General features: G+C 42.6%; 1 protein-coding gene across 1 annotated transcript; it reads left to right on the top strand.

Annotated features, from left to right (window-relative positions):
• The first annotated feature begins 843 nt into the window (after window positions 1–843).
• On the top strand, window positions 844–12,877 carry LOC146685555 (tumor necrosis factor alpha-induced protein 2-like). The gene is made up of 12 exons (XM_085440541.1): window positions 844–1,105; window positions 3,701–3,934; window positions 4,204–4,849; window positions 5,103–5,214; window positions 5,428–5,550; window positions 6,137–6,231; window positions 6,347–6,439; window positions 6,542–6,665; window positions 6,763–6,882; window positions 6,998–7,153; window positions 8,353–8,474; window positions 12,244–12,877. Exons 1-12 carry the CDS (start codon window positions 1,045–1,047, stop codon window positions 12,383–12,385), a joined length of 2,028 nt encoding a protein of 675 aa, XP_085296667.1. The 5' UTR covers window positions 844–1,044; the 3' UTR covers window positions 12,386–12,877.

The following is a 12,877-nucleotide window of genomic DNA, read 5'->3' as shown; positions in this document are numbered from 1 at the left end:
TTGTGCCACTCCAAACAATAATTTCTGTCCACTGTAAAGAAGAACATCACAGCCTGATACCTGCAGGTCTGACAGGAGCAGGTGTATCACTCCTGTTTCTACCTGGAGACAGCAGTCGCCTCATTGTTCTGACACACAACACAAAACTATCCACAACACTACACACTAACTACACAAGACAACACATTAACTACACACTCCAAACACGCTAAACGTCACAAATCTCTCACATCTTAAAACTCGCTCTCTCTCTTTTTTCTGCTGTCTCTCTCTCTCGCTCTCTCTCTCACTCACTCACTCTCTCTCTCTCTCTCTCTCTCTCTCTCTCTCTCTCTCTCTCTCTCTCTCTCTCGCCGTCACTCCTAAAACTTCCCTAAACAACCAAATGTCATATTGCCATATCATTTTTTGATTGGTCGACATGGTGCATTTTTCCACCAACAGGAACCGGCTGTTTTTTGGTTTGTTTGTTTTTTAATTTTTTGCTCATAAGCAGAGAGTGCTTGCTAGCTTGCTAAAAGTGATGAAAGTATTCAGGAAAAAACGGCGCGTGTATATTGTTTATCATGACTCTGGTTTTACGTGGCCTATTAACACAATTTAAAAACTGGTAAATATTACCTTGTTGCTTTGTCTTGAAGTGGTCATGTGATTGGCTTAACACGACTACTTTATTCTTCCTCAGTCAAACAGCAGCACTCATGTGATTGTTTTGCCCCATTAACTCCAGGTGTTGTGCCAAAAAGTGATGTCTGCCAGAAAGTGATAACCGTCTGCGGGAGCGCGCCTAGCTGCTTAAAGCTGTTGTGCCCAGATTACTTACGTAGACAGCTACTTACATGGAACTGATATAAGATGCGGTAAGCTGAAGACAGCTTTGACCGTCTGCTTGTTGAAAAATAGTAACGCGACCGCACTGCATTTTCTTGTTAGTGACGGTAACCCAGATTACTCATTAGTGAAAAAAGTAACGCCGTTACTTGTAACGCCGTTATTCCCATCACTGCTGCTGAGACACGACTGTTAGTTGCTGCATTAAGGAAAATGTGTTCGACATTTCCCCGCTGCTTCCCCCGCAGATCCTGCAGATCCTGCAGAGTGAAGGGTAAGAAAAACTGTTACTGCATCACAGCAGGAAATTTAAGTTGTAGGCAGTAAAAACCACACAGGTCGAATGTGGCTGACACTTTTAACTGACAAAAATGTTACTATAAAAATCAGTTGAAGTCATTTAAATTGCAAAAGAGACACTTTGAATGTTTCTCAATTGCTGTTGCAATTTTGTATGAAATCATAGAGGGTCTTGAAGGGGAAGAACAATTGCCTTAGATCTGAAAAAACGCCAGAGCAAGAAAACAAAACTGGTTTTGACCTTTTGTGCCTCACTTTAGTGGTTAGCGCTCTACAGCAACAAGCGGGGCCTTCATGTGGAGCGTTTGCATGTTCTTCCTGCACCTGCGTGGATTTCCTCCCAAAGTGTACGAGTGTGTGCTTGTCGTTTTCTTTTTGTTAGTCCAATAATTACATCTCCCAGATCAGGATCAAGAAAGAAAGGCATCTTAAATGGACTGGTGTTTATATAGCGCAACAGAGCAAGGAGCTAAAGGGTTTAGAGGAGCCTACGCAGGGGTTTGTGCGTGTATGTGTTGTTGTCATTTCTCCATCTAGACATCATAATACTTAAAGCCTTCAGAGCGCTCTGATCCTGCCTTGCTCCAACTCATCTCCTGGCACCTCTTCCACAATGTTGAGTAAAATCCTTTCTGCCTGACCAAGCTGTTGTTCCTTTTAATTTGAACAGAAAGTCTGTGTACTCTGTTTGCCCAACCGCCACTAATGTGGCATCAACATAGAAGTCCACTGTGTCCTTTTGACAGGACTGTAGGACTCATACAAATTGCAGAAATGGTGTTTGATGCCAAAGTCTCAGTCATGAACACACTAACACTTTGATGAATGCATCAGGATTAACTCAGGGTTCAGTATCTTGCCCAAGGATACTTCCACACACAGTTTGGAGGAGCCAGGGATCAATCCGCAGACCTTCCAACTGGTAAACGACCTGCTGGACTACCTGAGCAAGCACCTTTTTTACAGATAATGTGGGTGGGGTTTTTTTTGTATTTTTTGTCTTAAATTAAATGGTGACATTTAGCTGGTCTATGTTCCTACACTCACTAATGGCCAAGAGCTCTTGGTAGGGACCAAAAACATGAGACTGTGGATACAAATGCTGGAAATAACCTTTCTAAGAGGGTAGGGGGACTTTCACTTAGAGATGGGGTGAGAATCTCAGAACTGCTGCTCCTCCACATGGAAAGCAGCCACTGGTGTGGATATGTGACTAGGGAGCCTCCTAGGTGAGAGCTTTCAAGCATATCCAGCTGGGATAAGGCTCTCAGGCACACCCCTACACTGGAGAGATTCTCCTGGATGACCCAGGAACAGCTCAGTGCCCTATACTGGAAGAGCTAGGGAGAGAGAGATCTGGGTGTCTCTGTGTAGACTGCAGCCCTCTGTAACTCAGGCCTGGATAAATGTTTGTTTGACTTAGTAAAAGATATACCTGCAGTGTGTATCCACACAGCAGCAGAAAGGTCAAAGTGGATGTCAGTTGTTTAAAAGATGCAATGTAAACACCAGAAAGAACAATATGAAACCAAAATAAGTAAGTAAGTCATACTGGACTTTTTCTGTATTAAAACAAAATAACAGATCTAAAGAGTCTGTTCACATGTACAAATGAACCTTTAATAATTAACTGATACCCAAACCAAGTTAAAGCATCATTTACTTTTGTGACTGCATTAGTGTGTTATTCTGGTCCTGAATGCTGCTGTAACAACAGAAAATTGCAAGGATACATCATTTGGCAGAAAGAAAAATCATTTTAGTACTTGTTCAGATTTGTTTTCAAACATTTTATTTCATTTGCTTTTATGTTTGTCTGTCATAACAGTCAGCTCGATGTTTCACTGAGTCACCAAACAAAAGCAAAAGTCTTTATTTGTCAGTGCCATCCAAAGCATACTACGCACCGAGACTTTCTGACCTGCAAACAATCTGGTTAAGTGTGTGTGTGTGTGTGTGTGTGTGTGCGTGTGCGCGCGCGCTTTGGAAGGGGAGGGATTGCATGCGTGGCTCTGTGGGTCTCTCTGAAATTTCCCTACATCGTCTGAGCAGGAGGAGCTTGTCTCGTTAGGCATAAAAGCTCACAGCAGCTGCAGTTACTTTCAAAGCAGTGACTGTGACGTAGAATCTGAAAGATGTTTTATGTTCTTTATAGATATATATCATGTGGATAGTTTGTTTGGCCACAAAAATACTTTTTACAGACTTACTTTGGTGTATTGTTGTAATTCGATTGGATGATGTCAGTAGTTTTCTTTGTTGTGTTAGGGCTGATGTTGTTTATGTCTCATTTTTAAATGTGTTGTTCTGTAAAAAGTGTTTTTTCATCTTCCTTCCTGCATGAAACATGACAGTTTCACTTGTTCTTTATGTAATCTTATTGGAATTCAAAGCAATTCAATGTATTTATTTATTGATTATTATGTATTATGACAATGTACATATTGCAGATTTATGGTTTAATCTATTTTTAATTTCACGGTCATGCTATACACAAGGCTAAAATGTTTCGTTTATGCCAATCATATTAAAAAAATGTATATTAAAACAGTTTTTTTTTAAATTGCAGATTCCTCAGCACCTTTCTTGGCCTGTTGGTCACGTTTTACAACCTGGAGAAGAATGCGGACACAGTCGGATTCATCCACAACAGGCACGTCCAACAGTTCCCCTGAACAAACTTTAAGAGCTGGAGGAAAATGGTTTAAAAAGTTCTGGCGAAGCCCCACAGGTCAACCCAGCGACAACGGTCCTTCCACTACTGATGGACACCAATCACCTACTGAAGAAGAGCGGCCAGTTGGTAGGTGACATACATCCAGCTGTTATTAGCTATTTCCTGTTAACCCTCTGTATCTCAACTAAATTATGTTTTGTGTGACATATTAAAAAAAGAAAGGAAATTGATGTTACGGTTGTTCCACAAAATTTTGTGGAAAATAGTGCTGATGTGTGAAAAACACCTCTGTTACAGAAATAAGGTTCTCCATTTCTTCCAGAAATGTTAAATACCTTATTTTAGGAGAAATATGAACTGTTTGAAGATTATTTATCTTTGTTTTTGTCCACCAGTGACTCCTACTTTTGAGGAATGCCTTGAAGGACAAAACCTGTTCGAAACCGCTCAACTGTTGATAGACAGGGAGAAACATCTGTTTGGAGAGAAAACAGAGGCTGATGCACTCAAAGCTCACGAGGAAGCAGTAAAAAAGCTTGCTGCAGACTATGAAGCCCTTGAAAAGCGTTTAGAGCAGACCGTGCAGCAGAGTCTTTCTCTCAGCACTGAGGAAGAGGTGTTTGCTTTGATATCAGCAGTGAAAGCCATCAAGCTTGAGGAAGAGCAGGACCAGCTGTGGGGACAAATATGCCGGATGCCACCAGCCTGGAGGCCCAAGAAGTGGAAGGAGCACCATGACAAAGTGCTTCATGAATTAGTGTATAGTCGTTTGGAGAACCCATCGAGCCTCATTGGTGATCAGGTGAACCAGTCCTCGATCCAGGCAGACATCCAGTCCATGGGCAAACAGGTGAAGAAGGACATGGAGTGGGTGGTGGAGGTTGTGAAGAACTGCTACCCACCAGAGATGGACATCTGTAACTTTTATGCAAGACAGTACCATCAAACTTTCAGCGCAAGACTCAAACAGATTGCAGACTTTGTTCTGGATGACAAGGACTGCAGCTTCCTCCTGCGATGGGTGAAGGAGTTTTATCCAGAGTAAGCCACCAGTTCAATTATTGTTTGAAGCAGCATCTTTCTGTGCCTAAACATGAGGATGTCTGTCAGTGTGAGGTCCTTCATTGTTTTTAGAAGAATAAATACCTGAGCAATTACAGATAGTGAATAATAATACAAATGTAACAGCTAATTTCTTGTTTTCTTAATGTGCTAAATAAAATGCCATTTTTGTAGACTAAACACAACTTGGGTTGTTTATAGAAACTCATGTGTTATCTGCTCTGTGTACCAGAATCCTTGAAAAACCTGAGCTGGCCAGTAATATCAATACTGAAGCGCTGGGAAACCTGCTTCCTGACGAGTTACTGAAACCTCTGGAGGAGCAGTACCTCAGCAAACAACAGGTAACACAGTGTATCTGAGGCGTGTATCCAGTTAATCAGTATGGTCATTGCAGGGCTTAAAGTGAGATGTGTAAATGCAGCATCAAAGAGTTGTTGGTTTTAACGGATATTTTTTAGACATAATATTGTAGATGTAATTATTACTGTCAGTAATTAAATCTTTACACATGAAAGCGGTTTAAAACTGGCAGCTGTGTGTTGTTGTGTGTTTAGAGCGACCTGATGATTTATATTGGCCGAGTATTGGATGAAGCAAAGAAAGAGTGGGATCAAGGAAAGGAGCCGACAAGAGATGATGGTTGCTACGCCAGTCCTGTGGCCTATGATGTCATCCAGGTACAGTTGCTGCATAAACTTGTTATTAAAAAGGCTGAAATCGACGCTTTTATGAAAATGTATTAATACAATGTGAAAGGTGTCACTTGTGGTGGCCAACTTCAAGGATCCTTATAGTGAGTCCTGCATTTGTTGACTTCTAATTGTTGACCATGATGAGAGGCTTTGAATAAATTGCTATGTTGTGGTTAAATATTGACGTAACATTGTTTTGACATCACATTTCCTCTGTTATTCACTGTAGAACACTTAAGAAGTGCCGACAAATATTTTCCAGCCTGCTGCACATATTAACCAAACTGAAAAAGACTTTGAGAAACTTTGAGAAAAAGATTAACAAACAAGGAAGACAATAGTTTTTGTTTGGGTCATTTATAGAAACGTATTTACTGTCGGATCAGAGTCACAGTTTCAAACCCTCCCATGGTTCTGTAGTTTAATCACTTGGGTTTGTCACTAACATTGTAAAGCACTGGGTTTGGTTCCTGGTGTTTAACTGGATCTGAAAATGATGGAAGTGCATTGCTGTGTAAAGTGCTTTGAGAACTTAAAACTGCCACTGATTTGTCAATCCATTTGTCTTCAGTTTATCAACGGCATCGTGACATCAGCACATATAACTGTAAGAGACCGACACAAGGCCCAGGAAATAACATCCAACCTGACAGACTTCATGCAGAGGTAACAAGGCTTCACAAGGCTGTCTTTTAAATATTGTAATTTGAAAATACATTTTAGTTTTACGTTTGGTAATAACAAGATAATAAAAGTGAAAGCTGTTCTTAATCTTCTGCAGGTATAAAGAGTTTCATGAAGACATCATAAGGCAGAACAAACGGCACAGCAAAGCTTTCATAAAGGCAAACCTCAGCTGTGTCGAACAGTTCAGGTATGTTTCTGATCCAGTTAGATGGAAATTCAGATTTTAACTTCATCATAAAAGGAGAATACTTCACTGTGAGCTAATGTGTCCTGTGTGGTCTGTCTAAAGGGACTTCTTTGAGAAGCACGATCTGTTCCCAGAGAATGTGCGGGAAAACTGTTTGCAGGTCCTGACTGAGATGAAACAGTCTGCCCACACTTATTTATTAACGCCTGTGCACAAGATCCTCAAAGTAAGTTCTTTACAACTGCAGAATAATCCTCAGGATTAAATCCTAACATGTTTTAATCAAAGATTTTAAAAAACTGTGTTATTTGTTCCTCACACAGCCACACTACCAGAAGGTGGGAACCAGTGACTGGCCGAAGAAGAACACGTTTGAGAAGCTGCTGAACAGCACTGAAGACGAGCTTCAAGAACTTCAGGGTTCGAGTCAGTCCTCTTACCAGGTAAAAGGAGGAAACTTTATAATGGATTGAATGGCCATTATTGCCTTTATTGCCACCTTTTTAGTAAAAGGATTATGATGCGCTCTGACTACTTAAATACTTGGTTTAAATTCAGGAGCTGATTGGTCGGCTTTACCAGGAAATGACAGTGGAATATGTCCAGAGTCTCCTGAAAGGAGAGGTCAAACTGAAGGACAGCAATCAGCAGCAGAAGGCTTACGAGACTGTGCAAGAAAATGGAGAGAAACTGCACGAGCTGTTTGCCAGAATGGTGAGACTTGATCTTTAATGCACACTTTAACTGAGACACAAATTAAATCAATCAAGCACAAACACTGATCAGCAAAACATTGTTTGACAGGGTGAATCAGAATCAGAAAGGGTTTTATTGTCAAATGTTGAGCAGGTTTACAACATTAGGAAATTGCTGTGGTACTTATTGCAAAACATACTGTGAGACAAACGCTTAAATAAACATAAAAATTTAAATTAAAAGTGCTAAGCAGATTGATATATACATGTATGCAGGTGATGATCAGTGCAAAAATGGAACAGATGCACAGAACACAGTATAGTGTCATGTGTTTGTGGTGGGAACAGTCATATGGTTATTGTTCATGAGTCCAACAGCAGAGGGGAAGAAACTGTTCTTCTGCCTGAGGGGAGCAGGTTGAACAAGCTGTGTCCAGGATGAGAAGGGTCAGCTGTGATCCGAGTTGCACGCCCCAGTGTCCTGGAGGTGTACAGGTGCTGCAGAGATGGGAGTCTGCAGCCAATCACCATCTCAGCAGAGCACACAACACGCTGCAGTCTGTTTGTCCCTGATGGTGGCTCCATCATACCACACGGTAATGGAGGAGATGAGGATGGACTCAATGATTGCAGTGTTGTTGGCAGGTTGAATTTCTTCAGCTGCCTCAGCAAGTACATCCTCTGCTGGGCCTTATGACGGAGGTGATGGTGGGCTCCCACTTGAGGACCTGGGTGTTGGTGGTACCAAGGAAGCGGAATGAGGCGAACAACCTTAGTCACAAATTCAACTAACTACACTAAAAGAACCGTTGACGGGCTGTATTTAAGTTTTGAAATTTACCCTCTTACTTTGGTTATACTTTTAAAATCAAGTGAATAAAAAGAAAAATCAGTAAGAAATAGAAAAAAGACATTTCTCAATAGATATTGGATCTGGAATGATGAGAGGACAAGGAGTGGGAGGGGGTCACTATTATGATACAGGGATTATAATAAGCTAAAATGAATCCTTTGCCATTGCAGTACAGGACTGGAGCAAATTTTCAGCCTGTGTAACTGAAAGAATTTAAAATTCACATTTACTGCCCAGCTAGCTTAAAATTCCAGTGCAATTACTCCAGAAGAAAAAACATCATTATTTCCAAAAACAGCAGCTATGCTGATTACAGTTTGGGGAAACTTGCAGACTAAACTGACGTCGCTGATTTGTCTTCACAGGGATCCAAACAAGACTGGTTAAAGGAAATCCTGACCAAGATTGCAGAAGTGCTAAAACTCCAAGATATTCCTGCCATACAGATGCAAATCGTTTCACTGGGATCTGCTTATCCCGACCTCAGGTAAACAGGAAGCAGACTGAGCAAAACATCTTAATTGGTATCAGATATATCTTGTGAGCAGGATGAGCTACATTCATGGGAACTAACATGAGCTGAAAGTAGATGTGCTGCCTTTCTATTTTACATTACCAGTTTCACTGATAGTGCACTGAAACAGAGAAGTAAATAAAACATGCTGGCATGAGAGAAGCAGCAGCAGCTGTGAGTAGATGAAGTCAATAATTCTTGTTAATTAGAGTTAAAAGGAGAGTTTTTTCCAAATGTGGCACCAGAAACCAAACTGTCTTGTTCTGGTCTTCAGTTTAGCAAAGGTCTGGGGTAGGGGTGGGTTTTTATAATCGATTTATCGATTAAAATCGATTCTGGCTTGGATAACGTAAAATCGATTCATTAAAATCCTGAATCAATTTTTTAATATAAATTTATTTTGCCCGAAATGCCAGAATCTCTGGTGAAATCTCACAAAATTTCAAGAACCACCAAACAGCTAAGACAGTAAATGAGAGCAGGAACATGGATTCTGCACAAAGACTTAAACACACAGCGCAACATCAGAATCAGTTAGATGTCGCCCTTCTCACAGTCGGGGCTGAAAGCTGACAGCTCGCTGATTCTGATGTTTCGGCGGGTCGGCGCTTTGTGTTCACGCCCTTCATGCGCTGATTCTAAAGCTGTTAGTTTGATGTCTCTCCGAACAATATTGACTGAACCAGCAGCAAAAGAAGATCCAAACTACGCTTCACATAAACATCGTCATGAATTCACTCTGACTTTTACTGTTTTGCTTCCACCACGATGCACAGCTCTCCCCCCCCTCCCCCCCTCCCTCTCTTCAACAACAGTTTCCCGTCTAAAAATCTGTTTTCTTCATTATTCGCTTGCTTGTTACGCACAACTCTACCGTTGTTTACAGCGCTGTCGGCCGACGTTTTTTTTCCCTTTTACATTCTTCCGGAAAGAAAACCTAATTTCTGCTGTTCAATACTGAACAAATGTAAACTTTTTAAAATGATGCAAAATGCAAAACGCTTAGTCGTGTCTCTAATAAAACCGCTGTAACTCCAGAGGTAATGTTCATGTGTTGATTAATGGTTTTCTTTCGTTTTTGATGTACTGCAGAATATTTTTATAAAATCCCAGGCCAGGAAACTCGCCTTCATGTTTTTCTGTGTTTTATCTTCAGCTACTTTGACACAAAGGCATCTGCTGTGACGCTCACACCTTTGATAAAGTCTTGCGTGTGTCAGCTTCCTTTTTATAGATACAAAAATATGTAAATGTACTGATCTGAATTATAATATTTCTGACTGTCAAAATTTCTCAGATTCAAATCGAATTGAATTGAATCGAATCGAATCGATTCGGGACCTTGTGAATCGGAATTGAATCGATTCTAGAAATCAGTGACGATACCCAGCCCTAGTCCGGGGCTACGTTCAGGGCCATCACTGGAGGAGGCGTGTGTGCTGAACTTCGTGGTCCTCGAGCAGTGTTTTTTGAGGGGCTGGCCGAGGCCACTGCCCACTGGGTCCGCTTCCATCACCTGCCACCAGACCGGAGGCTACACGGCGGAGCTCATCAAACGCTGAGTTTAGGCGCCGGCGTGTGGGGTCCCACAAACCCCTTCACAGCGCTGCTTTAGGCCGGTGGCCCAGAATTGCCCGACGGCCACGGGGCCGCGCTTCTGAGCCACGGGGAGCCGCACAGAGTCCTGGAAGTGTGTGTGGCCGGGGCACCTACTGCGGGAATGTCCAATGAGTTGGGACGGGTGTTCCGCGTCCAGCGTCGCCGGGGCTACAGCACCCGCCCCTGGTCCCGGAGGTACGTAGCACATTCCGGTAAGGTGTCAAGAAGGTGGACTCGGGCTGGACGCAGATCCTGGTCCACCAAAGCTTGGTTCAGCCTGGGGCGTTGGAAGCAGAATGGGTGGAGGTGAAATGTGTGTATGGGGACACAAGTATCCTGTGGTGCCGCTTCTGCTACAATACAAGGGCAAAACGCAAGGGGTAAAGGCGGCAGTTGGTCAGCGCCTGTTGCATCCCCTAATTTTGGACACCAACTAATTGGCCAGGGTTACATAGCTTGCTGGGGCAGTATGCGGGGATGAGACGTGGGGTCATCTAACACTGACTCTGGGGGGAGGAGGCAGAAAAGTGTGCGCAAGCCCTGTTTAAGGTCATCTCCCAGGTCGGTATTCCAAAAGAAATACTGACCACCCAGGGCACGGCGTTCATGTCTCGCACACTAAAGGAGCTATAAAAATTACTGGGCATTAAATCTGTTCAGACCAGTGTCTACCTCCTTCAGACTGACAGGCTGGTGGAGCGGCTGAACAAGACTTTAAAGTCCATGATTCATAAGTTCATACATGAGGATGAACGCAATTGGGATCGCTGGTTAGACCCTCTGTTTGCAGTGAGGGAGGTACCCCAGACCTCCACAGGATTTTCTCCTTTGAGTTGCTGTAGAGCAGACAGCCATAGAAGGTGCTCGACCTGATTAAAGAAAACTGGGAGAAAGGGTCGAGCCCCGTGAAAAATGAGATTCAGTACGTGCTGGACCTGAGAGCAAAACTGCACAGGTTGGGGAGTCTGTCACGGGCAGGTGCGTCCGCAGGTGGAGGAAACAGCAGCGATTGCATCCTGTCTGCGCCGGAAGACCAAAAAGGAGGTGGGACGTCTCCTGGGGCTGGCAGGCTACTACTGCCGGTTTGTGCCTAGGTTCGCGGACCTGGCCAGCCGCTTGACCGATCTCACCAGGAAAGGTGCCCCCGATCTGGTCCAGTGCCAGGTGGCGTTTGTGCAGCTAAAACAGGCTCTCTGTGGGGAGCCGCTGCTGTTCACACCTAACTTTTGGTGGTTGTGGCCGATTTCCTCTCCTGCTCGCGGGGGTGTACGTTCGGCTGGCCTCAGTCGGGCGGTGGGGGTGTGTGGGGGAGGTGTGGTTTCTGGCCTGCTGCAGCGGAGGAGTGACACAGTGAGCTCGCAGGGCGGTGCGCAGGCGGGAAGAACAGGTGTGCCTGACTGTTTCAATAACTGTGTGTTCTGTTTGGCAGTGAGAGCTGACATGAGACGTGTGTGTGTGACACAGAGTGAGGAGTGTGTGCATAAACAAAGAACTGTTCCTTTCACTTTCGAGACTGTGTGTGTGTGTTACAGGGTCCCATGTCACAATAAGTAAACTAAATGTGCGCTTACAAATTGAACGAATGTGCTTAAACCAATCAATAAACTTATTGGAAACTAAAGTGTGTTATTGTGTTCAAATGAAGAAATAAAAATACACGAGAGTTACCAACTGTAGAGTGTGACCATGGGTTTTGCCATCACATGGAGAATCACATGCATTTCAGGCACGGATCCATTTCAGCAGTAGGAGTTCCACCTATTGTCACATTTCCAACAGAGGTGGACTGAGTCACATTTTCCATCTCCCCTCTTCTCAGCAGTTTAGATGATGGTGATGTGTTACTGACAGCTTTCAGTGTTTGCAGGAAGGATGTGTGTCAGGGGCAGACAGAAAAAGACATAACATGGCAATGAAACACAAGTTTAGACGGGATCAGTGAAGTTAGAACTTCTGCTGTTATTCTTATGTTGAAAGTGAAATAAAACATTGCAGATTCTATTTAGCTAAAAAAAAAAGCTCAATTTCTTTATATATTTTTTTTCTATATCAAATGTGGCAGCTTTCACATGACAATCCTTTTTCACAGTCTCTGACTTTACGTCACTTTTTTAAAACCCTTTCTTCTTTCTGTCACCAACAGTGAAAAACATGTTTCGGCTCTGCTCAAACTCAAGACAAACATCTCCAAAGCCGACAGGAAAATCGTCAAAACCACTCTGTCAGACACACTGAAAGAGAGCCGTGCTGATCCTGGAACCCGGAAGTTTTTCTCCAAAGTTTAAGTGAGATGAGCCGCACATTTGCTTCTTAGAGTATCACTGACTGAGAGTTTGGTTGCACAGCAGCAATATTATCGTGTATTATATTGTGTTACAGTCTATCTCTGTAAAGACATACAGAGTGAATGCCAGGGAAAAACCTTCAGATGCTACTTAGACTGAAATCCCGATTATACGCAGACTCTGTGATGGTGAATGCTTGCTGTAGTCACTGTATGTTATTGTATACATAAGCTAGATTTTACATTCATGCTGGCAATTTTTGTGCATTTCATAGAAACTGTGAATAAGTATGCAAGAGTCTGTTTTTACACACTTACAAACAGGTCAGTGTCGTTCTATTATATGTCGTTTTGTTTAAAAACTACAATGATATTAAAGTCTAGTTTTTTCATAAGTTGTATTTTATGCTATATTGTATTACAGAGAATTATACATGTCTCATGTACATAAATAGATGTAAGTTGAGTTTTTTTAATAAATGTGCAAAAACCA

This window comes from Copadichromis virginalis, linkage group LG19 (assembly GCF_057382275.1).
Source record: "Copadichromis virginalis isolate Kocher_CV1m ecotype Utaka linkage group LG19, C_Virginalis_male_GT1.1, whole genome shotgun sequence".
NCBI lineage: Eukaryota > Metazoa > Chordata > Actinopteri > Cichliformes > Cichlidae > Copadichromis > Copadichromis virginalis.
Note: the sequence above shows the minus strand (reverse complement) of the source record. Positions and strands in the feature narration are given on the sequence as shown.